Here is a 26,105-nt window from a genome sequence, read left to right on the forward strand (position 1 = left end):
GGATGGGTGAGGTCATTTCTATCATGTCAACAAATTCATCACTACAAGGTGTGCTTTGTGCAAATTCGAGTGAGCTTGAGCCGCATATGCACCGCGTAGACCCTCCTCCACACGTGCAGGTGAGGACAGAGAGCATCAGAAAGCGAGGCTGCGGACGCTCCTCCTGGCATAGTGAGGCAGCCAGCTCTCCTCGGAAAACCTAAATGCCTTCTCCTGCAAAGACCGCAAGCAAGCCGGCCTCGACGGCTCCCCAGCAGACCAGGGGGCGCGTGCTAGGGATCCTGGTGCCGCGCGGGAGCCTAGAACGCCGCCATCTAGCCGAGGGGCTCAGGGGGTTACGCCGCCTTGAATGCTCCACATCCGACCCAGGCAGCAAAGACTGTTTTCCCATCTCTTTGTCTCCCAACCCCGCGTCTGACGGGAGAGGGGCTCGTCTGACAGGAGAGGGGCTCGCAGCAGATGCAGACTCTGATGTGATGAACTGCTTGGCAGGAGGGCAGAGGCCGCTCTGATTGTCAGGATCCCACCGTGTCCCCGATTTGCTGCAACTCAAGTGCGGGCAGGAACGAAGACAATTAAGAGAGAACCAGACGGCTGTCGTCTACATTAGTATAAAAACAAACAATAGGAGTTTAAGCTGACTTGTCCAAAGCAGCAGGAAATGTCAGCAACAGAATTGCTTAAATCCTGGCTCTGCAACCACGGCTGGACGCCGAGCCGGCGTGAGCCCCGCTCAAAGATCCGTGCATCTCGTGGAGACTTTGCTACCGTGTCTCAACCGCCTCTGCTACCCGCCTACCGAAGAAGCAGGTAAACCAGGCAGAGGCAAATCCGCCAGAAATAAAACTCACACAGACCCGACTTCACAAAAGCAGAAATGTACCCTTTGTTTTCCTCTTCATGGGTGAGAAAAAGGGGGCTCTTTGTGAGGATGAATTTCATAGAATTTGCAAAAGAAAAGCATTCCACCCTGCACTGAGGGTTGATGAGATGATTATGTTTTTTACATGTAAATTGGATCATGTTACTCTGCTTTTTAAAACCTGCCGAGGGCCTCCCCCTGACTTGCCCTACACGGCCTGCTTCCTACCTACATCCCAGATCCCACTGCTGACCACCCTCATCTGCTACATCCCAGCGCCAGCGCCCTGCGCACGAAGTCAGAAAACAATGGCTCCCGGGGCCGAACCCAGATGGCCACCTGCTTCCCTACAGCCCACAAAGTGAATATGGCTTCACATCTTTAAATGGCTCCCAAAAATCAATAAAAGAATAGTATTTCATGATACGTGAGGAGCATATGAAATGCCATTGTTGACGTTTATAAATAAGTTTTATTGGAGAGAGGCGGGGACACTCACTGTGTGTACACACTGGCTGATGTGGCATGAAGACAGAGGCGATCGGTTGTGACAGCGACTAGAAGGACCACAAAGTCTGATGAAAGCGCGCATTTGCCGAACCGCGGCTTACAACACCAAGGCTCTCCATGCACAGGGCCCGCACTTGGACCCTAGAAAGTTCTGGTCCCAGATAATCCTAACAACTGCCTCAGGGTCAATCTGTTTGGGCCACTCTTAACACAGTACCACGGACTGGGGGCTAATAAACATAAATTGTATTTCTTACACTTCTGGAGGCTGTGGAATCCGGGTACTGGTGTGGATGGGCTGTGGCGGGGTCCCACCTCCTGACTGCCACCACCATATTCTCCTTGTGTCCCCACTGGGCGGAAAGCACAGGGAGGAAGCAAGCCCTCCAGATCCCATTCACATGGGCTCAGCCCTCATGACATCACCTAATCCCGGTCACCTCCAAAGGCCCCACCTCCTGATACCGTCACACTAAGGGTGAGGTTTCAACCTAGGAACCCCAACACACATGTAACAGGTGTCTACTACTTAAATACCTCCTCCACTGGGATGGCTTCCCTACCTCATCATCCAAACACCACCTCTCACTCTGGACACACAGTAGTATTTCCTTCCTAGCACTTAGCATTTCTGAGGTTATTCCACTTACCAGTTTTCTGTTATCTACCTCCCCACCAGAACACAAGCCCCATGTGGGCAGACACCCCTGTCCTCCTGTTTGGTACAGTGCCCTGCACACCGTAGGTGCTCCCAAATACTGGATAGATGGATGGAGGGATTGATGGATATTAGGGTGTGTGGATGGAAGGATGGATGGATGGATGGATGTTTGGGTGTGTGGACGGATGGATGGATGGATGGATGTCTGGGTGTGTGGATGGACGGGTGGAGGGATGGAGGGATGGATGGATGAACAGAGGGATGGGTGGAGGGATGGAGGGAGGGAGGGAGGGACGGATGTTTGGGTGTGCAGATGGGTGGGTGCGTGGATGGATGGATGGAGGGAGGGATGGATTCACAGCAGAGGAAGCACCAGGAGAACGATCTGGCCCTACCTTCTTATTCCCAAAGGACCTCCTGTGAAAGCAAACATCTAACGTTGTTTACAAATGAGATCTTAAAGGATCGTTACGTGTATGTACGCGTGTGCACATGTGCCAGAAGCACTAATTTTATTTGATGAAGAATCTGGGTTGCTCTGCTGGGCATTTCTTCTTCTGCTTCTTATCTCCCATCTTCGTCTTCTACGTAATAACAGACACAAAAGGTGATGAAAAGGTACATCCAAATTAGGACAAATGTTCAGAAGACAATACATAGCGTTCAGCGGGCACAGCTCAGAAGGGAGTCATTGATGTCTTGCCGGCTCTGGGGCCTGGCTCTGCAGTTCAGTGGGGGACAAACATCAGAGGGAGGGGGGCAGACTTGGTGGGCAAACAGAAGGGCATGTGCCTTGTTAGAGGCACTGGGCCCCAGAGAAGAGGGCCCATGGGGATCCCAGCCCTGCCAGGGCTGCCAACCTTTAAGAGACGCCAGAAATCCAAGCTCATGTTAATTCTTGTGATTTGAAATGTTGACTAGTCAATTAAGAAAACAACAGCAAGATTCTATTGATCAAACCCAACTTGTCCAGAGACTACGTCCGACCTGTCAGCTGCCATTTTGTTAACTCTGGCCTGGAGATTTCAAAATGAATCAACACGGCCGTATTCACTCACTTGTTCATTCGTTATTTAGGAGAGCTTTGAAGGCTTTCTCAGACTATGTTCTCAGCATGAAGAGACCCAAAACACAGCCCCTGGCCTCATATGGCCCACCACGGAGCTCCAGAAAGTAGACGAATAAGTAAAAGCACGAGCAAGTCAACTTATGTGGGGTCCATGATGTCGTGTGTGAATTCTCACGACCAAAGGGCAGGCCGCTGCTTCTCAGCTATTTGCTGATTTAAACTCAGCTGTTAGCGTCCCCATCACTAAATTCTACCCTTTAGAACAGGACTTCCATTGTTTTAGTGGCGCTAGCATAGTCCAGAGGAAGAGCAAACACATCATTGTTGCCAGCTCAGCAAGAGGTCTCCACTGAGAGGGTTGTTCTGAGGTTCAGTGGAGATTATGTGCTTGGCTGGCACTTCTATGACTATTTCCATAGCTATCACTCTACTCCTCTGATGAGCACATTAGTCAGGATTCTTGCAGCAGTGAATGAGAAAAAACTAGATAAAAACAGCTTAAAAAAAAAAAAAAAGCTTTATTGGCTCATGTAACTGAAGCTCACAGTTTCAGGCATAACTGGATCAAGCCTCAAATGATGCCGCCATGCTTGTCTTCTCCCTGTCTCTGTGTTGGCTGCATTCCCGCACTCTGTGAGGTGGGTCCCAGCAGCTCTAGCACACATCATTCTTACTGCTTTTCATCCCCACAAAGTGTGACCTTATCTTTTTGGTGGTTTCCACCAAAAGTCATGAGCCTGCCCTGCCTCTCTTTTACTAGAACCGGATCGGGTACCAATCTTAGAGCCAGTCACTGAGCCAGGAGGACGGACTGCAGTGACCGTCTCAGAGGTGAGCTCAGCCCACACTCACTATACGGACTGACACGGACAAGGGGGTGGTTCCCGAAGGAAACAGGACGCTGTAGGAGATGTGGGAATGGAAGCTGAGTGTGCAAACACAGTTGGCGCCCACCACAACGACACTGAATCCTCTCCCTGGCCCCAGGATGAGGCATAGCTTTTGAAGAAACAAGCTCCTTCCGTCCCCATCAGGAGAGGAACACAAACTGCCGCCATGATCCCAGGGCTGACATGGAACGAAGAATGTTCACCATGACTAAGACACAGACACATCTGGAGAGCCACGCTAGGGTGGGAGGAAGTACACAGAGATTTCTGTGCCCTTTCCCAAATCCCAACCATGTCTCGTGCACGTGTCAGACCCGCGAATCCACCTGATCAACAGCTGACACTCCGAGACGCTTGCTAGCAGAGGGAGGCATCCATTCCTATTTGTTTGGCTGAGAAACATCCTTAAATGCTCAGGACAAATAAGGTCACAGAGGGCCTCCTCCCTCTGCCTCCTACAGTCAGCCTGCAAATAGACATGGGTTAAACAGCGATTCAACAACAGCAGCCTAAGCTACCTGCTACCACACACATGCGCACACACAGGCACACCCACACACAGGCACGCACATGCACACACAGGCATGCACACACACACACACAGGCACGCACACGCACACACACAGGCACGCACATGCACACGCACACAGGCATGAACATGTATGCACACATAGGCATGCACAGGCACACACAGGCATGAACATGTACACGCACATGCACACACAGGCAAGCACATGCACACGCACACAGGCATGAACATGTACACACACAGGCACGCACATGCACACACAGGCATGAACATGTACATGCACACGGGCACGCACATGCACACTCATGTACACACGCATGTGCACGCATGTGCACGCACAGGCACACGCATGTACACGCACATGTGTACACATGCACACGGGCACACACATGCACACGCATGTACACGCACCGGCGCGCACACACACACATACACGGGCACGCGTACATGAACACACACACAGGCACACACATGCACACATACGCACGTGCACACAGCTATCACCTCAAGCTTCATCTTGCAGCCTCCCCACAGAGCTGTTAGGCAGTGATGACAACCTGTTTCAGAAAGCTGACTCCTGGGAGTCTGTAAATTGGCACAGAGGTAACTGCTTCTCCTCCAAGCATGCCAGGATAAGCTCTTCTAATGTCTTCATATTAACCACGCACGGAAAATACACGCGTGGGACTGCCCGCATTTATCCTCCACCACGGAGTGACGAAGGGAAGCTGGGATCTATTTTACAGACTGAGGTCAGCGTCTGTCAATTGTGCCCTCGGAACCGAGACCATCTGTAGCCACAAAGTTTAACCAACAAGACTCAAAACTAAGAGCATCTATGTCAAAATGACTTTACAAACCGTGCCAGGAAATCCCCACTTGGGAAGATAAGACTGTGAAATAATAAATAACCTCACTGTTTGCTTCAGGAAATTTCCTGAAAACTGATTTATATAAACAAGATACTGCTCATCTGGGCAAAGAGCCCCCTTTTCAGAACAGATGGCTCACCTGGATGCAAAGCTCCCTCATAAAATAACTGTGCATGCACGTTCTCCTCAAGCCCCTCGCTTTGATGTGCACCTGATGCCCACACGGAAGACTCACCTTCAAGCAGCTGGGCTCAGACCCCCAAATTCTAAACTTCCATTCCTGACCTCCCTTTTCTGGGAGACCATTGAGATTCTCCACAGGTGTTTTCCTTACTGCAGTAGGTAATAAAATCAGCTTTTCTTAATTAGATGGTTACACTAGAGGTCTCTGGGAGATGGATGGCTGCCACCTCCAAGCTCTTCTTGACAGTCCCTATTCTATTCTGCACCTCAGGGGGACTGACCCCTGCAGCCTGCACCCCAGGCTCCCAGGTCAGCTGGAAAGCCCCTAGCAGAAGGCTGAGGGGGGGAAGAGTGGGGCCACGGCTTCTACCCCCATACACTATGTCTGGGGGTGCTTCTTTAAATTTTTTTTTTAATTTTTTATTTATTTTTTAGAGAACGAGTGAGAGAGAAACAGCATGAGAGGGGAGAGGGTCAGAGGGAGAAGCAGGCTCCCCGCTGAGCTGGGAGCCCGACGTGGGACTCGATCCCAGGACCCTGGGATCATGACCTGAGCCGAAGGCAGACGCTTAACCATCTGAGCCACCCAGGCGCCCCTGGGGGTGCTTCTTAGAAGTCAGCTGTATCTTTGTTCTTGGCAGCCCCAGCAGCAAACACTTGTCCAGGAAACCAGACTGTGGGAGCATCATCTCCTCCCCTCGTCTCTTCACCTGGAGAGGACAGGGCTCCTGCTGCAAGGAATCTCTGCCTCCTTCCCCTTCCCGTGCCGATTGTCAGCCTCTCCTCAAGGCTTGTACTTAAGACCCCTTGTGGAAAGTATTTGACATGCTTTCTGTCTTTCAGGTTAGACCCTGGGGGATACATAAAATAGTTCACCAGAGACATACATGTCATGAAGTAAATGTCCTTCAAGAAGACAAGACCTGGGCACTGGCTCACCTGGGCCAGAGCTTGAGGAAGAGACTCCAGGTGCCCTGCAAGTCGATGCTGGTGGAAAAGGTGACAGCCTCGTGGCCTGATGGGGGACTGTGACAGAGATCCAGAATGAAGAAAATATCATGGAAACAGGAGCAGTAAGAAAATAACAAAAACTTCACACAGAAGCAGAATCTTCAGTGGGCTCATTCATGGACTAAAAAGGGCCAAAGGAGGAATTGGTGTTAGGAAAACAGGCCAATAGGACTTATTGGAACTGACAGGCTACAAGAAAAAAATAAAGAGTGAGAATCAGAGCATCCAGACTGCGGGATGGTACAGGAATGTCTTCCATACTTGAACTGGGATCCCAAGAGAAAGAGAGGGTGAAAAATAGGAAGAGAAGTATCTGGAAAGAGATTAGGAGTGCCAATTTTCCAAAAATAATGAAAGACATCAAACCACAGACCAATAAGCTCCGAGAATCCCAAATGGGATAAATAAATTAGAAAAAGCACATATTGACACACCATCTCTGAATAGCGGAAAAAGAAAAATAAAGAGAAAATGTTCAGGGTAGCCAAAGAAAAAGACACATTATACACAGAAAAACCAAGATAAGGATTTTGGTGCGCTTCCTGTCAGAAGCCAGGAGACAATAAAGCAACATCTTTAAAGAGATAAAAATATTTTCAGAAATAAAAATAAAAATATCCCCGGAAAAGTAAAAGCTAGGGAGGGATGCATTTCCATGAGACCTCTGAGACGAGAGGGCAAAGACAGATCTTCAGACAGAAAGAACATATCAGGCAGGGATCTACACAAAGAAATGAAGACTCCTGGAAATGGTTAAAATAAAAGTAGATATAGAATACAATTTTTTCTTGTTTTCAATTGCTCTAAAAGATATTTGACTGTATAAAGCAAAAATAATAACAATATAGTGTGGGTTTATCCCATGTCTAAAATTAAAAATAAATGACACTAATGAAACTAACAGTAACAGAGAGAAATTGGAAATTTACCATTGGGAGGTTTTCACACTGCATTTTAAGTGGTGTAACGTTGCTTGGAAATTAGATTGTGATAAAGCAGAGGTCCGTATTGAAAACCTTAGGGCAGCTACTGCCATGATTTTTTAAAAGTATAAATAATAACCCAACAGTCAAGATAAAATACAATTGTAAATAATATTCCATTAACTAAAAAGTAGGCGGGGGTGGGGGGGGCACAAAAAACAGACAGAATAATATATAACTAAAAAAATGGCAGATTTTAACCCAAATATATGTAAAATCACATAATTTTGGACACATAAATTGTCTAAGCACACCAATTAAAAACCATAGATTGTTGTGGTGGATATAAAAGCAATACTCAGTCATATGGGGAAAATATACCATGCAAACAGTAACAAAAGAACTGAAGTACCATATTAAGATGAGGAAAAAAAACAGACCTCCAAATAAGCCATAATATAAAGGGGAAAAAAAGAAGTATTACATGTTTGTAAAGGGGCAAATTCACCTACAATATATAGCTATCCTAAATGTATATGCACTTAACTAAAGAATTTCAAAAATACATAAAGCAAAAACTCACACAACTAAGAAGAGAAACAGAAAAATCCATAATTATATTTGGAGAGGTCAACACTCCTTTCTTAATTATGGAAGGAACAAAAAATCAGTAAGAATATAGAATATTTGGATAACACTATCAAGCAAGCAACCTAACTGATAGCTACAAGGCACTCCACCCAACAAAAGCAATATAATATTCCTTTCTAGAACTTAAGGCGCATTTAGCAAGACAGACCTTACTCTGAAACATAAAAAATACTCAAACATGTAAATGAATTGTCATCCTGCAATGTATGTTCTCTGACCAAATTGGTATTAAGCTAGAAATCAGTATCAGAAAGATATCTGGAAAAATTCTCAAATATTTCAAAAGTAAACAACAAATATCTAAATAACATATGGGTCAAAAAGGAAGTCATGAGCGAAATTAAGGGAAATAACTGTAAATTACATGAAAATAAACATATACCATAAAAGTTTGAGGGACAGAGCTAAAACAGTGCCTAAAGGAAAATTTATAGCCTTAGGTGCTTTTATCAGAAAAAGAAGAAATATCTTGGGGCACCTGGGTGGCTCAGTCGGTTAAGCAACTGCCTTCGGCTCAGGTCATGATCCCAGGGTCCTGGGATAGAGTCCTGCATTGGGCTCCCTGCTCAGCGGGGGACCTGCTTCTACCTCTCCCTCTGCCACTCCCCCTGCCTGCGCTCTCCTGCTCTCTGTCATATAAATAAATAAAAATCTTAAAAAAAAAAAAAAAAGGAAAAGAGAAGAAATATCTCACAAAATGATCTTAGCTTCCATGTGAAGAAACTAGATTTTTAAAAAGGGAAAAAATTAAAACCAAAACCACAAAACAAAATAATAAAAATTAGAGTAGAATTCAATTAAAATGGGAAAAAAAGAGAAATAAATGAAAAGGAAAGCTGGTTCTTTGAAAAAGCACATAAAATTCATAAATCTGTACCCAAACTGACCAAGAACAAAGAGAAAAGAGAAACATATCACTAGTTGCAGGAATGAAATAGGGGACATCACTACAGACCTCACAGTCATGAAAAGGCGGATAAAGGGATATGATGAACATTATTCCCATAAATCTGACAATTTAGATAAAATGGACCAACTCATCAAAAAAAAACATAAACTATCAAAACTCACTCCATATAAAATAAATGTGAATAGTCCTAAACCCATTCAATAAAACGTGCAATTTAAAAGCTTCTTAAAAAAACCCTCCAGGCCCAGGTGGTTTCACCAGATGATTTGAACTGAATACATAAAGAAGTGCTAACATTGAATTTATACAGTCTCTCCCAGAAAACAGAACAGGAGAGAACACTCCACACCTCATTCTATGACACCAGATGACTCTGACACCAAAACTAGTTAAAGGCAATATTATATACGTACATATATATATATATATATATATATATATATATATATTTTACAGATATATAGAAAATGATATATACATATATAGAAAAAAGCTTAGACAGACAAACCCTCAACAAAATATTAGAAAATCCAATACAGCAATAAAAAAAATTATACCACCACTAAGCTGGGTTGGTGCAAGAATACAGATGATTCAATATCTGAAAAGCAACACCATCTACAGTACCAACAGGCTAACTAAGAAAAATCCCGCGATTGTGGCAGCAACACAATAAAAGGATCGGACAAAGTTCAATATCCATCTATGATAAAATCTCAACACATGAGGAATAGAGAAGAACTCCCTCATCTTCATAAAAAGCACCTACAAGAAACCCACAATGTCACAGTTAATGGTGTAAGATTGGCAAATGGGCAAGGATAGGAGCTACCTCCATTCTTACTCAGCATCATCCTAGGGTTTCTGGCCTGTGCAAAGGGAACAGGGGGGAGAGGCTTACAGATCGAAAAGGATATCCTAAAACTATATTCGCAAATGGCATGACTGACCATGTAAAATATACCTAAGAGTCTAAAAAACAAAAAAAAAAACAAAAAAACAGCTACTAAAACAAATGAGTTTAGGATACAAGGTCAATATACAAAAATCAATTTTGTTCCTATATAATTGCAATAAAGACTAAATTCAAATCTTAAAAAGAATATTCACAATAGCACCCCCAAAACATGGAACACTTTGGTATAAATCTAAAAGTTATGTGCAGCATCTGTATGCTAAAAATGATAAGAGTGATGATAAACATCAAAGAAAACCTACATAAACTGTCAGATGTACCATGTTCATGGATCAGAGGGCTCATTATGGTTAAGATGGCAGGTCTCATGGGCGCCTGGGTGGCTCAGTTGGTTAAGCGACTGCCTTCGGCTCAGGTCATGGTCCTGGAGTCCCGGGATCGAGTCCCGCGTTGGGCTCCCTGCTCGGCAGGGAGTCTGCTTCTCCCTCTGACCCTCCTCCCTCTCATGCTCTCTGTATCTCATTCTCTCTGTCTCAAATAAATAAATAAAATCTTAAAAAAAAAAAAATGGCAGGTCTCATTATTACAAAGGTATATTTTCTGCTGATTCAATGCAATCCCAATCAAAATCCCAGCAGGAATTTTTTTTTTAAAGAAATGGACAAGTTAGTTCCAAAATGTATATTGCAAATCAAAGAAACTAGAACAGTCAAAACGTTTGGAGGATTCACATTACCTGATTTCATGATTCATTATAAAGAACAGTCATCAAGGCAGGGTGGTATCGGTGAAGAAACAGACACAGGGTTCAGGGGAACAAAGCTGAGAGTTGAGAATATGCCTTCAACTTATGGTCAAATGGTCTCCACAAAAACAGACAAACAGTCTTTACAACACATTGTGCTGGAACAACTGGACATTCATATGCAAATAAACTGAAACTTGACCCATACATCGCACCACACACAAAAACTGACCCCAAAGTGGATAACACACCTCAATGTAAAACCCAAAACTATTACATTTCTAGAAGAATATGCTTTGTGACCCCTTATTTGGCAAATATTTCTAAGATATAAAAACAAAAGCAAGTCCATAAAAGACAAAGGGAAACTGGACTTCATCTATATATATATAGATACATATATATATATAAATATGTATTTAAATTTTGCTCTGCCAAAGACCTGTTAAAAGGAAGAAATGACATGCTGCAGACCAAAAAAAAACTATTTTCAAATCACATTTACAATAAGAGATGTGTACCCAAGCCATACAAATAATCTCCAAAACGGAATAAGACAACCCACATTAGTTGCCTGTTTTAAAAGAGCAAAGGCTTTGAAAAGATACTTTACCAAAGAAGATATACAGATGGCAAATAAGCCACTAAAAACTGTTCAACATCATTAGTAATTAGGGAAATGCACATGAAAACCACCATGAGATATCATCACACACGTGTTAGAATAGCTAAAATAAAATTACAGCGTGAAAATATCAAGTGTTGGCAAGGGTGTGCAACATCTAGAACATTATACATCCCTGGTACAAATGCCAAATGGTTCAACCGTTTTGCAAAGCAGATTGAGAGTTTATCATGTTAGACATGCAATCAGCACATGACCCAGCCGTTTTATCCCCAGGTATTTACCTGCAAGAAATGGAAACATACATTCACACCAAAACTTGTACACCAATACTTAGAGTGGATTTATTCATAATAGCCAAAACTATTAGCAAATCGGGTGTCTTTCATCTGGCAAATGGAAAAACAAACTCTGGTTTGCCATACTATAGTATCTTCCTCAGTAACGCAAAGAAGTGAACTCCTCATACATCCCCAAGATCTGGGAGAATATCAAATGCATCATGCTAAGTGAAGGAAGCCTAACTCAAAAGGCTACGTGGTCTATGACACCACTTATATAACATTCTGGAAAAAGCACAACTATAGATCCGTGGCTCCCAGGGGATGAGGGCCGAAGGAGGGGCCAGCTAGGAAGGGTAAAAGAAAATTGGGAGGGGGGGATGATGGAAATGTTCTACATCTTGATTGTTACAAGACGATACGCATTTGCCAAAATTCATAGAACTTGTATCATAAAAAGGTGAATCAAACTCTACACAAATTTACCTCAATTAACCAGACACACAACGCTCCAAAAATACCTTCTCGCGAGATTCTAATGTGCAGCCCGGATTCAGAATCATTGCTTTACCTCTTGCCCACACTGACAGATGCCCTCCTTTGATGGCTTTGTTTCAGGGCGCTCAGACTTGACTTCACATCAGAGTCCCCTGGGGACCCTTCCAAAACTGCCGGCGCCCAGTCTGATCCCAGTCTGATCCCAGGCTAGTCTGATGCCCTAGTCTGCCGTGGAACTTGGGCGGCAGGATGTGCACAGCTGACTCGCACATGGAGCCCGGCCTGACAGCGCCTGTTCTCAAACAAGGGTCTTCCAAGAGCATTTCTCCTTAAATTCCTAAGAGAAACCTTTTAAAACGATGTACCCACTTGCACATTTAAAAATTGTTACCTATTGTTTCTCATCCGAGTTTCAACAGTTGCTAAGGATAAAGTTTCTAGTGTATTGTAAATCCTGACATTTAAAATTAAACCGTTAAATCACTCTCTTAAATATATCCATTGGAATATAAATAACAGAATGACTTGACACCCACCACCATCCATTTATAAAACCCATGAAAAAGTCCCCATTAACAATCAGAAATGTGCCCTTGTTCCTCTTTCTCCTGAACTCCCTATTTCCGTCCTGGGTCTCTCTGAGAATTGTATCCTAACATAACAGAGCGTAAGCTTGAAAGTAACGTATCCGTTATCCCACTAAACCTTCTTACAGCAAAAATATACGCGGGTACACGAGGAACATAAACCTTTTTGTTTCCTCTTCCTGTAAGATTCTCAGTCCTCAGAAAGGTCGTCAAGTCGGCATTAGTACAATTACGACTGCGGCATAAGCAAAACAACATAAATGCACCCCACTTTCATAGTTTCTTTTAACAAAGAGCAATTCTCTTCTTGTAAATGTACTTGTCTTAATGAGCTACGGGGTGGGAGTGTTCCACTGTCCGGATCAAAGGAACTGCCTGACCGTACATGCGGGACAGTGGAGGTCTGCACACCTGAGGGAAGTGGATCACAGTGAGACAGTAGATGGGGGGTACCTTTCTACCATGAAATCAAAGGTGAGACAGAGAAAGGCAGGCAGACAGACAAAAAAAAGATGAGCGGCGCAACTATGCATTTAGAGTGATCAAGTTAAGGAGTGAATAGTACACTTTAAACTAACAGAACATTGTGTGTCAACTATACTCAAAAAACTTATACGCTTAAGAGCGAACGCACACAGAAGGATCTGCAGACTCATAAGCTCTCAAACACCCCCAGGAAATTCATCTCTGAAGGTCTCTGCCTCACACTCCTCCACGCACACATCCTGTTTCCAGGACACTGCTTCAAACAAACGAGGTAAAATCATCGCGTTACGTAAAACCCCGCAGTTCCCCGAGATTCAAGGTAACCGTCACACAGCAAGAGCCACACATCCCCGGGCTGCCAGGGCCCAGGGAGATCACACGAGTGAGGGAACGTCTTCACACTTCAAGGAACGTGGGCACTGCTGTCTGCATTTCATTTCCCCACCTCTGGCCGACACGGAGCTCAGCCCCACGACACACAGTTCCAGCCCGCGACAATGGTGACAGGAATAGGCCCCACCCTCCGGTGGCCGCGGCCACTGCTTAGCTGGAACGACCTGTCGCCGCACAGAAATACGCACATCCATCAACGGGAGCAGGAAAATCCACATCTTTATGAAAGTCTCCAATTTCAAAATCCTGACAAGACATCCGTTACGGCAGCCACAGTCCACTGCCTGACACCTGGCCGAAAGTCACACCCGACATAAAGCACATAAGGAAAGGGATGGCCAGTCTTTGGCTTCTCTATCTGTCGAAGACATAATGCGCCCTCTTTCTCGGTTTTACATCCTTTAGGTTCACGAGGCCTGCTTTTCAATTTAACTTGTAAAAGAATAGTAATCATGTCCTTTCCGTATCAAAAATCTCTTTACCACATCTGAAACAATTCCAGGAAAATTACCGCACAAGAGTAAAAATGAGATATTTGACCCTACAACCCTTTTTCCTTTCCAAAATGTAAATATTGGGCTATCTATAATTCAGGACACCTTGGAAATTGTCTCAGTGCATCGTTTGCAAGTTATACTTCTTTGAACGACCTGACCCCCTAAGGTGAAGCCGGAAGCCCAGAAATCAAGCAGAAGGCTCACCTGGTTGGGACGGGGACGGGCTGAGCTGCGCCTCAACTGGCCGTGAGTCAAAACCCCGTTCCCCTCCCCATGCTGACACTGCTCCCCTGAAAATGTAACTGATGTGATCTGAGTGGCTCTCTCCCTTCCAAGAGAATTCCCAGGGTTTTCAGGGACCTCACATTTCAAAATATTGAATGCTTGTAAAACAAGCAATTGCATGTTCTGATGCTTGCTTTTAACAACACATAATGCAAATATTTAACCACAGCAATTTCCATTGTGCATAGTTTTTACATCTAATTAAGGACTCTGAAAAATTACAACCATTGGAAACCAAAGCTTACATTACATTGAAACACTGGAAGGATAGAGTAACTTCTCTGAGAGGGTACAGTTCTATACTGAGAGCGGTCACCTGAGCAGGCATACAAAATGCCCTTCAGGGTTAAATATTAGAGAATATTTTCATAGTAGGTTTAGAATTACAACGACCCTAAGACTGGAATATTGCTCTCATGGCAAACGTCCAGCATCCACGACCCCTTTTGGGTAACAGTATTTAAAATGATATATATCATGCCCTCCCCTTTCTCATACAGGTGATCTGGGTGGATTCCCACTCGAGGCTCCAAAGGGGGAGCTCACTGCCTCAGCCTGATCCCATCAGCCTACACCTATCCCATCCTCCTGGGCACAGCCACTGATTCAGGAAGGCTCATGGAGCAATGTGGCCTATCCAGAGCAGGTCCAGAACTCTAATGGAATTGTTAAAAGAAATGCTTTCTTTTCAGTGGATTTCAAGATGTAATTCTGAGCTGGGAAGGGTCTTGCCTAAATGAGGGGCACTGTCTCTAAGAATAGAAGCAATACAGTTAAAGAGGAGCAGAGAGACTCTAGGTCCTTTTGGCATCCCCTAAGCACCTGGATCAAGCCTTACCTGATGCCAATGTGCCCACAGAATTTCAGTTATGTGAACCAACATGTTTCCTTCTCCCTTCTGGCAGAGACCGTGAGCGTTTACCAAATGTTTACGTGCTGCTCTACACTTTCTAGTCCTCTCTGCAGTTAGATGGGGGACGTGTTTCTAAGTGCTGATCAGTGGGATGTGGGCATAAGCCATGAAACCGTGTGTGTGCCCCAAATGGTACAACAAGGTGGATGTGGGTCAGCTAGACTCTCAGTGGATAAGCAATAAACCTTTCTCAATCAAGTGAAGCCCCTGAGACATAGGCACTTGCTTATTCCTGCACCAGAGCTGGTCTATCCTCACTAAGGTACCCCTTGGGCCATCTCCGATTTTCATTTCGAGCCTGCAACCAAAATATGCCTAATTATTTATTGCTACAAAATGTTTCTTTAAACAAATAAAACTCGGGTGGAAGGTGTCCAGTCAGTCATTAACTTCCTGGAGACGGTCTCACACTGTGCTTTATATTCCAAGGGAGGATCTCCCAGCCGAAGACCTGCTTTCATTTCGTCCTTTACAGCATCTGTTAAATGCTGCCTGAGGACGGTAATCCAGAGGCCTTTGGGATGATAAAACGGAACAGTAGCTCTTGAGGGTCTCCTGCTCAAAGAAATACCAGGAATACTTTCAAACCCTAGAAGGCAAAGGGATCACCTAGAAAAACCAAAATCAAATCAGCTGTTAGTTGAGCACTTCTTTACCAACACCGTGGCAAGGAATGCCAGAGACACCAGGAAGGGTCCCCCTGGGAAGAGAGAAAGAACAAAGGTGAGACGCTCTGACATGACTCCTGCAACATCAGGGGTGTCATGCATCGATTCCAACAAGATGAGAATCACTCTGGATCCCAAGGGCGGGAACGTGTATCAGCAACTCGAGATGCCCTCCGAGGGGCCTTCCCGAGCTGAAGAGGCTAGAGTCTAAGTAACCAGACTGGCAGGCATCTCTCGGTACCAGGGTTCCGGGGCTGGCTCAGGAGCTGCTGTCTGCTTCTTGAGGGAGCCCTGGGGAGCAGCAGCACACAGCCCCTGGGACCCCGGGTGCCTGAAGGAGGGCGCTGGGCCAGAACAGGATTAGGACCCTTTCCCACACCGCACTGCAACCCCTTGAGGGCAGAGTTGATTTCATACTCCTTTCTGTGCCTTCGGAACCTACCTCGCCATTAGATAAACAACGGCCCTCCGTGCCCAGGACCGGTGACATTCCTTGCTGGATATAAAAACTCAGAACTACGTAGATCGTAGGCTGAACTGGAATATTTCATGCTGTGTGTGGGCAGCAGGGGTCTCTCAGATGCCATCAGTCACAGAACCACGAATTCCAAACTGGAACCTCCAGCTGTTGCTCTTATTCCCCGCTGTGGTGCTGATTCCCGAACAGCACGTCCTAGAGGGGACCTCCTCTTCCCCTCCGACTAAATAGCTTCCTCCCCACCCCATTCTTAGACACATCTTCTTTGTCCCTCCTGGCCTGACACCACGGTCTCTCCATGTCCACGCCACCTACCGACTGAGGTCCTCGCCTGCAGCCCGGGGAGTGCCTGCCGTGAGCAATTCCAGATCTTCTCTGGCCACAGACTTTGTCACCTCACCCACAGCAACCCCTCAGCCTCCGAGAGGCAAAGCCCCCAACCTCAGGGCGCTGGACCACACTTTGGGGAAAACGGACAGAGCTTCGGGGCATTACGAGTCACCTCCTCAAAGAGGAGTGACTTTCTCCATGACGCACTGAGAATACTTTCCAGGGACACACAGACACTCAGCAGAGGTCGTGGGGTACCACGGACACGGACACCTGCCATCACCAAGAGTGTCAACGTTCCACGGAACTGATGCTCTCACATGTTGCTCAGACCTCTGCAAAAAGATACAGCCCTTCTGGGAAAGAGCGTGGCAGCAAAACGTCTACCCATACTCTTTTGGCCCAGTCATTAAATAACCATGAATCTATCTAAGAATGTAACTCAGAGCAAACATCATGCACAAAGGTAATTACTTCCTTATAATAGTGGAAAACTATAAATGATGGAAATGCCCAACAAGAGCTAAAACTTTAAGCTATGGTACATACATTAAAAATATGTTCATAGTAGGTTTTTAAAACATGAATATTTATATAAACACATGAACTCAAAAAGTCCAAAACCCAAATTATGTGGACCATCCACAGTATGAACACAACGATTTAAACAATCCACAGAAAACGGTAAGAATGAGACACATCAAAATGGGAGACAGTCATCCTTGGGTAGAGAGATTATTTTTACCTCTCCCTCATTTCAAAATTAATCTGAAGTAGGTTACAAAACAGCAATGCTGTGGGACAGAAGAAGCAGGCACGGAGGCAGATGGGAAGAGAAGAACAGGGGCAGGAAAATAAGATAGGGCCAAGGATAAAGCTGATGCATAAGACACATCTCTTAAGTTCCTACACTTAACGAGGGCAAATCTGGCTCAGAGAGTCCTAGGAGTTAAAGCAAAGAGAGACACTTAGAAATTCACTTACAAAATTCGTGGTGTTCACAGGATAAAGTGCAAACCATTTCTCAGGATAAACACCGCTCCCACCCCCTCCCCCGCCGACTGGTACTAAGACTTAAGAAATAGTTCCTAGAAAAGACACTTAGGAAAAGGATGGTGTTCTAATAGACAAAAATCCTTAAAATCCCCCTCCACTCTGCCAGGCCACATAAGCTGATCTTCAGAGGAAGCCGGAGCCTTCTCCCCCCCGGCACCTGTCTACTGCAGTTCGCCGGCTGCCACCTGCTGCCGGCCCTGGGGTCAGGTGCCGCTTACCCCATATGTTAGACGGCTCCCACCTCGGGACGTGTTCAGATGGCAGTGCTGTGCACCTGCCCCTCTCCGGCAAGAATGAGCATCCCGCCTGCTTTCTCAGCTCCCCTGGGAAGGACCACCTCGGAGCCCTGGGACCAGCCCCCACAGACTGTGCTCAAGGCTGACCCCCCGCCATCTGCCGCCATCGAGCGCCAGACGCACCAAACCGAGCGCGGCCCATGCGTGTTCTTCAACGTGTTCGGTGGGGGGGCGGGGGGTGCTGAGAGAATGCCAACCTCAGTCCCCAGCCTCAGGGAGCCAGAAATGCATGTTTCTCCATCTATACGTCACGGGACCTCATTCCTATTTGCAGTCCTCATTTCCAACAAAGGCTCTGTCAACACTGACCTCCCCCAATGATTCCGGGGACCAGGTCTAAGTTCTGGAAGGGTTCATTTCCACTGGACTTCGTCATGTGTCCACATGGCATCTGGTGTCCTGCGGTCCGTCCATGAGGACCACGGCTACGCCTCCACGGTCTTGACCTCGCGCCCCCTGGGGTCACCCGTACCACCCACCCCCCAGTCACATCTGCACCACACCTGGCCGATCACGGAAACATTCTGTGGCTCCCAGCAGCCCTCGGAAGCGTCCTGCCTGGTCTCCGCACACAGACGTTTCCTCTGCATCTCCCCCAGAGATCCAGGGCAGGTGCTCCTCTGTGGGGACCCCCAGGTACATCTGGGAAAATCTCACACGGTCTCTCCTTCACATTGGAGTGAAGTGGCTCAGAGCAGCTCGGAAGCATAGCAACATCTAAGCTCACTCTACACTCTCCTCGCGCGCCCTCCCCATGAAAAATATTTTCTACGGTGAGGCAGGAGAGAGGGGCCAAGAAAACATGCCTGTCGACATCTGTTCTTCCAAGTCTTTGCTCTGTTGCTGGACGTCGGCTCCCGGGGTGGCGTGCCTTCCGCTGCGGCAAGGGGCGGGGGCTGCCGCGTGGCACCCGCCTGGAGGGAGGCATCCGGGGTGACCGGGAATGTGGCGGGGGAGAATCGAGGGGGTGGAATCAAAATCTCCCACTGCCACCACGACCTAAGAAAGTGTGTCCCACACCTTGCTAATGACAGCATCCTCCACCTGCCAGGAGAGCTCTCCCCACGAGGAACATCAACAAACACAAGAACGCCCATGAAACCTGACTGTCGTCTTCTTCGCTTGGTGAACCTGCTCCGCGATGCCCCCATCAATGTAAGAACTTACTGTTTCTCACATGCACAAAAGAACATGTCACCAAGAGCCAAAAACTCTGTGACTGCCTGTCTCTGCAAAGGCGTATCCAAATCTCCATTTACACACTTCACTGTGGAGGGAGGGACGTTCGGATTCTTTCTGCTTTCAAACATACTTTCTACCTTGGCTACTGTTGTTCTATCTGCTCTGACAACATGGACTTGAGTCTCTATTTTCCTACATCAAACTGTCAGCAGTTTGTTTACTTTTAAATTCAAGGACCTTCCACCTTTGCAGAGTCTGACAATTTCTGGAAGCGGTGGGAGTCTTGGGCAGTATTTCTATTTAAAAGAACCTTTAAAACCAGCGTCCAATAACAGAAGTGAAGAAGACCTGGCTTCAGGCTGTTGGGTGTTCCCCTTATTCCTTCCTAGAAGCAGGTTTTTCTTTAATAAATGAGGAAAGTGATATAGGTATATCCTGAGCCTTTGGTCTCATTCCAGGACAAGTGCACGGCGGGTCCTGGTGACCACCACCTCCCTCAAGGTCACTCAAGCTTGTGGTCTGCATCAGAGTCAAGCTCACAGGTCCACATGTCCACGGGACCCATCCTTCTCCCTTTGAAAGCAAAGAAACATGTACCTGTCTGCCTTCATTCTACGTGCTTCTTTCTCTTTCTTTACAATTTCTCCGAAGAGCCACCCCTGCATCCAGTCCTAGGGGCCACACCTTGGTCCTCCCCTCCCCCGGGGCCCGAGCACGTTAGTTAGGCTGGTTTTGCGTGTTAGAATGCTAGTTAACACTTCACACCATCAGATCACTGCCCTCACCCTCTCTGACAGTCTGGGAATTAAAATCTGTATTTTAAGGGATTAAGGGATTAAGAGTTTAGGAGGTACAAACTTCCAGTTATAAAGTAAGTAAGTCATGGGGATGAAAAGTACAGCGTGGGGAATTCAGTCAGTTAGGTGGGCGCAACGCTGTCTGGGGACTGCCTCGGTCACGGTGGGCGCTGGGCGGCAGGCAGAGGGCTCGGCTGGCCGCGCTGTATGCCCGAGACTAACAGAACGCAGTGTGGCAACCACACTTCGGTAATAAATATTAAAAAATAAAATAAGCAAATAACTGCTTAAGGCATTTTTAAAAATCTACATTGTAGCCCCTTTTAGGGACCGTTTCTGATTGCGACTGGAAAAATTAAGGCGGAGGAAATTAAAGAACGGGACGTTCCTTTACCCATTTGTCCAACACAGGTTTGAACTTACATGTGGATTTTTTTCGATAAATACAGCCTTGTACTGAAATTGTATTTTCTCATGGTTTCCTCAATAATATTTTCCTTTCTCCAGCTGACCGTATCGTGAGAACACAGTAACACATACAACATGCACGATACGTGCTAATTGACCGTGTATGTTATCGGTCAACAGTGGGCTGTAGGTAGTGACGTTCTGGGGAGTCAAAGTTACAAGTGGACTTTTTACTCTGCAGGGTGGGGGTCGGCGCCCCAGCCCTTGTGTTGCGTGGAGCGCCGACCATATCCTAGGCTCTGAGCCAAAACTCCAATGGAAGCCTCTGTGCATTGAACCAACCACAAGGGTGGCACCGCATAGGAACGGGTTCGTGTTTAGTGATGACATATAACCACAGGCAGAATGGAGGTGGGCTGGCAGCGTGGGCTAATCAGAATTCAGACGCTGCCACTTTCTGGTTGTGAGATCTCGGACAAGTTACTTACTCTCTGAGCCTCACTTTCTGCATCCGTAAGATGGGCCTAATAACAAACTCTACCCAGTTAGGTTTATCTGAAAATTGCCCCCAAAATCATTTTCATAAGTCACTCAGCGCAGTGGCTTGCATACAATAACTACTCAAGAAGTTAGCTGTTACTATGATTGACCAAAGTATTTCCTACAGCACCTTGGTTAGCCAGGAGGAAAAACAGCATCAAGTCACTTTACCATTGGGCAGAGGTTTTTTTAGCGGTATTCCAGAGTCTTAAGCGTACTCAAAAATTGATTGAGCCCTTGCAATGTCCAAAGAAGCATACCATATGTACTGGAGAGAAATCGAAGCCAGATAGGAAAATACACAGCATGGCCCCTAGAGGAACTTAAAACTTAGAACAGGAGGCAGAATATAGTTTTAGGATGTCACCCCTATAAAAGGTTGGAAAAGACACACAAAACATACCTATGTCCAAATCCCTTGAACCTCTGAATGTCACCTTATTTGGGGGGAAAGGGAGAGAGGGATCTTTGCAGATGTGATTAAGATGGGAGACGATGTGGATTGTTCTGGTGGTCCCTCAGTGCAAGAGAAGACTTCTAAAGGGAGGTGGTGGGAGAGCAGATGATGATGCGAGGACAGAGCAGAGAGGCGGGAAGCCACCAGCCTGCAGGATGGTAGTGATGCTGCCAGGATGCAAGGTCTGCAGGCAGCCAGCCACCAGAAGCTGGAAGAGGGAAGACACGATTCTCCCTTGGAGCCTTCTGCTGACACCTTGATTTTGGCCCAGGGAGACTGATTTTGGACATCTGTCCTCCAGAACTGTGAGAATAAATTTCTGTTGATTTTAAGCCACCAGGTCTGTGGTAATTTGTGGATGGATGGATGAATGGAGGATGGATGGATATATGGATGGATAGGGGGTGGATGGATGGATGGATAGATGGATGGGTAGAAGGATGGATGGGTGGATGGATGGATGGGGGTGGATGGATAGAAGGATGGACCGATGGGTAGATGGGCAGATGGGGGGTGGGTGGATGGATGGATGGAGGGACAGACTGATGAACAAAACGATGGATGGATGATGACTGGTTGTATAAAAGGGTGAGTAGATAAATGGATAGACGAGACAAATATAGGTAGTATAAGCTTCTGCAATTGGGTATTTTTGGAGTTTTGATTTGTTTTTCATTTTTTCTTGGCTTTCACAATGGAACTAAATTAAACAGATCCTCATACTTGGAATTCTACCTTTCATAAAAAAATATAAGAATTTTTTAGGAAATTGTATTTGTTACTTAACTTTATTCAGAGAAAATGAAAGTTAATGATCCCCCTGTTCCCTGGCCTTTAATGGTGACACTGTTTAAATGCAAGCAATGAAGTCTCACTGTCTCTGTCTCTCTCTGTCTCTCACATACACACCAGTGAGCTCCCTCCTAGATATTTCTTCCTCCCCTGAAAGCCTGGAAAAGGTGTCACCGTAAACCCAAGCTCCTTCTAGTCCAGGGCTGTACTGGACTTTTCCTGGACATACCCTCAACAGAGGTGGTACTCTGCCACCTGATGCTTCCCTTCTGGCCTAAGATGGAAGCCAGACACACAGAAACACTCTGCAGGAAGATACGCTGAAAAAGCCACGGCTCAGAATGCTCGCCACCTTCCGCCAGGCGCAGGCAGAGCACCTGGCCCGCACAACCCTGAGGCAGGGTCCGTGAGGCAGGTGTGAGACAGGGGCAACAGGTCCTCTCCCAGGATTCCCCGGGGCTCTGAGCGTCCGCTCCTCACTGGCCTTTGTAGGAAAACAAACTAACTCTGCAGGATGCAGGTGAAGGTCATGACAAGCAGCTTAAGCATGGCAACCTTCTTAATCTTGTGTATGAAAACCGCCTGCTCTCTGCCCACGTCCAGTTCTTACCCATTTGTCTCGTCAGCCCCTACTTCCCATAGTCCTGTCCCTCCCTGAAAACGAACAGCGATGCATAAAAACACATCTGCAGGCTGGCCCGGTTCTGGTTCCCACCAAGTTCCCAACAAGAGAGGTGCCTGGGTGGCTCAGTCAGTGAAGCGTCTGCCTTCGGCTCAGGTCATGATCCCAGGGTCCTGGGATGGAGCCCCGCGTCGGGTTCCCTGCTCCGCGGAAGCCTGCTTCTCCCTCTGCTTGCTCCCCCTGCTTGTGCTCTCTCTCTCCTCACTCTCTCCAATAAATAAATAAAACATTTTTTAAAATTTAAAAAATTAAAGTTCCCCACAAGACTAGACCCTACACGGAGACACAAGCCACAAGCTCTCCGGCAGCTCCGCATTAAGGCCGTTCTCCGGAAAAGGTTGGGACCACAGGACAACGTTGCCGGGAACTTTCTGATTGCATAATATCATCTCTAGGTCCCTGCCGGTAGAAGTACAAGCAATGAAGATTTCTTTTTATTTGTTTTTCAAAAGATCTGTATAAGAGTGGGTTTGGTCTGCGACCAATCACTTCCTGCTCATGAAATGTAAACATATGTGAGGTTCAAGGAAATCAGCCTGGAATTAAAATGTGCATTTCTGTTCATTCAAGGTTTCCTATTTGGAAAGAATGAAGGCCATACGATAAAGACAGTAAGATGCTGAAGCAGACATTTAATATTTGGAAATCATTTTTCCATCAGCCCCAGACCAACTAGGCACTTTGGATTATGTGCATGTGTGCACGTGTATGCGTATGTTGGCCCCCAATTAAAATCCTTTTAAATATAGTCCAGATTTGATGTCAAGCTGGTCTAAAACTTTCGGCGGCGGGGGGGCGGTCAGAGAATCTTAGAGGGAAAAGTGATGCAAACACAGGGGAAACAGAACGAACCATCCCTGCATTTAGAAATCACATCTGCACCAGGAGGTTCTATACACCACGATGGCATTAGAGGGGTCAAACATTTTCTTGTCCTGGGTATAGTGTGAAGGATCTCGGAACAGACCCTGGCTCAGCACCGCGCTCGCTCTGTCCGAAAATCCACACACAACCGAGTCACTTCTCAACAGTGTGGCTGAGTTAGGGTCTCTACATTCAACACACAAAATATGTCACATGCTGGGCTGGTAGCATCACAGATGAGCTGAGACCTCCACATCACAGAGGCCCCCGCTTTAAAGACATTTCCAGGGTTTCCACTTGAAAAAGTTCAAAGGCATCAGGAGTAATAAGAGTTTTCTTCAGCCTAATAAAGAAATCAGTAACAGAACGATGTACATACCTGAGGAGACACGATAGTTAGGTCATATTTACCAAGCTATTCTGTAGCTTTCTTAATAAAACCTTGTTATTGCAGCATAAAAACAGAGAAGCCTGTTCCTATTAGAAAATCAGGGGACAACCAATAAAAAGCATGCCTTGCAGCAGATATGCAAGTCTGCTGGACTGCTGTTGCCGAGGATTAGGTTTTTTTTTTTAACCTCACGTCTGCCTGGCTCGGATTCACTGAATTCATCAACCTTTTCTTTGGTTTCTTGTGCACATCATAAATCCTGGAGGCTCTGGTCCTCGGGATTGCTCCTCCTAATTAGGAGAGGTGAACCCACTAGCCCAGCGCTCCAGAAGACAGCGGGCAGGGTGAGCAAGCTTCCCCTCCCTCAATCCACAGCAGCACACACCCCAGCAAGTGAAAGGTCTTCCTCAAGTATCAGACCCCAGTGATTCTGGAAGAACTCACAAAAAAAAAATCCTGTAATTAAAAGACTCTGTTGTGCATGACAAGTGGCTTTGACGTTTCTGAGAGAGATCTCATCCCCAAAATCTCATCAGAGAAATCTGTTTACAGGGATCTGGGGGCACACACCGGAGCCTGGTAAGAATCTCCACTTTCCTCCTCACAGATTGCCTTGTAGGAAAGGAGGCGCGCAGAGGGAACCGCACACAGAGTCCGGATCAATAAGGAGAAAGAATTGCTGGTACTTTCTACCATCTCCTGCGTGAATCACATAATCTCTCTTCAAGGAATCAGCGTCCTGAGCTTCCAGCTCGGCTGGGCCAGTGACAGGCTGGGGTGCCGACTGACGGGGAGGGAGGCGCATGAGGAATGCCTCTGCTCACAGCTTCGGGTCAGGGCCGTGCTGGCACAACTCAGGTGACAAGTTAGGGTTGAAACTCCGCTTGGAACCGTGCGGGAGCAGGGGCGGACTAGCAGACAGGGGACGGCGGGAGGGGAGAACCTGCGCAGAAAAGCCCTCAGGGCTGCCTTAGGGGAACCGGGGTCAGGCTCCGAGCTAAGCGGCGGGCCCCGTTTGCAGCCTCCTCTCCGGCGCTGAATACATTCCCATACACGGGACTGCTCTGAAAATCGGCGCCGGCAGGGAAAGCCAAGCGCACACTCCACGGCCCTGCCAGGTCCTTCCAAGCCCCCTCCGAGGACCTGTAGCCCAGCCCTCCCGGAGCCCACCTCTCCTTCCCAGGTTCTCCACGGCCCCCCTCCCCTAATTCAGGGCTATTTTTCCTCGTGTCCCTTGGCAGTGTCTCCCAGAGCCTCCCCGCCAAGTCCTCCGCGGAGGCACCTGCTGCAAAGAGGCCGCCCGCGCGCGTCCACACGCGCACACAGCACCCACGCCCTCCGTCCCAGCCACCCCAGCCACGCACACCCCCACACCCTCGCTCGCGCCAAAGTTAGTCCCGGGCCAGAGGTGGCGGCGGCGTCCCTCACCTTTGGAGAACAGGGCGGCCAGGCTGATGAGCACGGGGGACCAGTGGTGCCACGGCGTCCCCATCTCAGACGGGCACATCCCGGAGACCCGAGCGCGGCTCCTCTGCTCCCGGCGCCGTCGGGGCGCAGACCAGCGGTTGCCAGGCCGGGGCCGAGCGGGCTGCACGAGGCGAGCGCGGCTAGGGGCGCGAGCAGCCGCGGGGCCCTGCGCCCTCCGCCCGCCAGCCCATGGCCGGCCGGGCGACGACCGCGCGCGGCTCCGGACTCGCTCCCCCGAGGCCGGCGCGCGCCGCAAACCCCACCCCTCGCCCCCGCCGGGCGCCTCGCTCGAGTCCGCGCGGGGTCGGCCCTCCTGCTTGGCGGGCGAGGGGCGCCTCGGGAGCGCGGGGGCCGCCTCGGGGGAGCGAGTCCGGAGCCGCGCGCGGTCGTCGCCCGGCCG

General features: G+C 47.3%; 1 protein-coding gene across 1 annotated transcript in view; it reads right to left on the reverse strand.

The window, feature by feature from the left end:
• TMEM132D (transmembrane protein 132D) overlaps positions 1-25,745 on the reverse strand; it is a 537,091-nt gene extending 511,346 nt beyond the window's left edge. The window contains exon 1 of the mRNA XM_021698657.1: positions 25,667-25,745. Coding sequence (XP_021554332.1) covers positions 25,667-25,745 — 79 coding nt within the window. The remainder of the gene's footprint in view (positions 1-25,666) is intronic.
• Positions 25,746-26,105: the final 360 nt, after the last annotated feature.

Source organism: Neomonachus schauinslandi, chromosome 14 (assembly GCF_002201575.2).
Source record: "Neomonachus schauinslandi chromosome 14, ASM220157v2, whole genome shotgun sequence".
Lineage (NCBI taxonomy): Eukaryota > Metazoa > Chordata > Mammalia > Carnivora > Phocidae > Neomonachus > Neomonachus schauinslandi.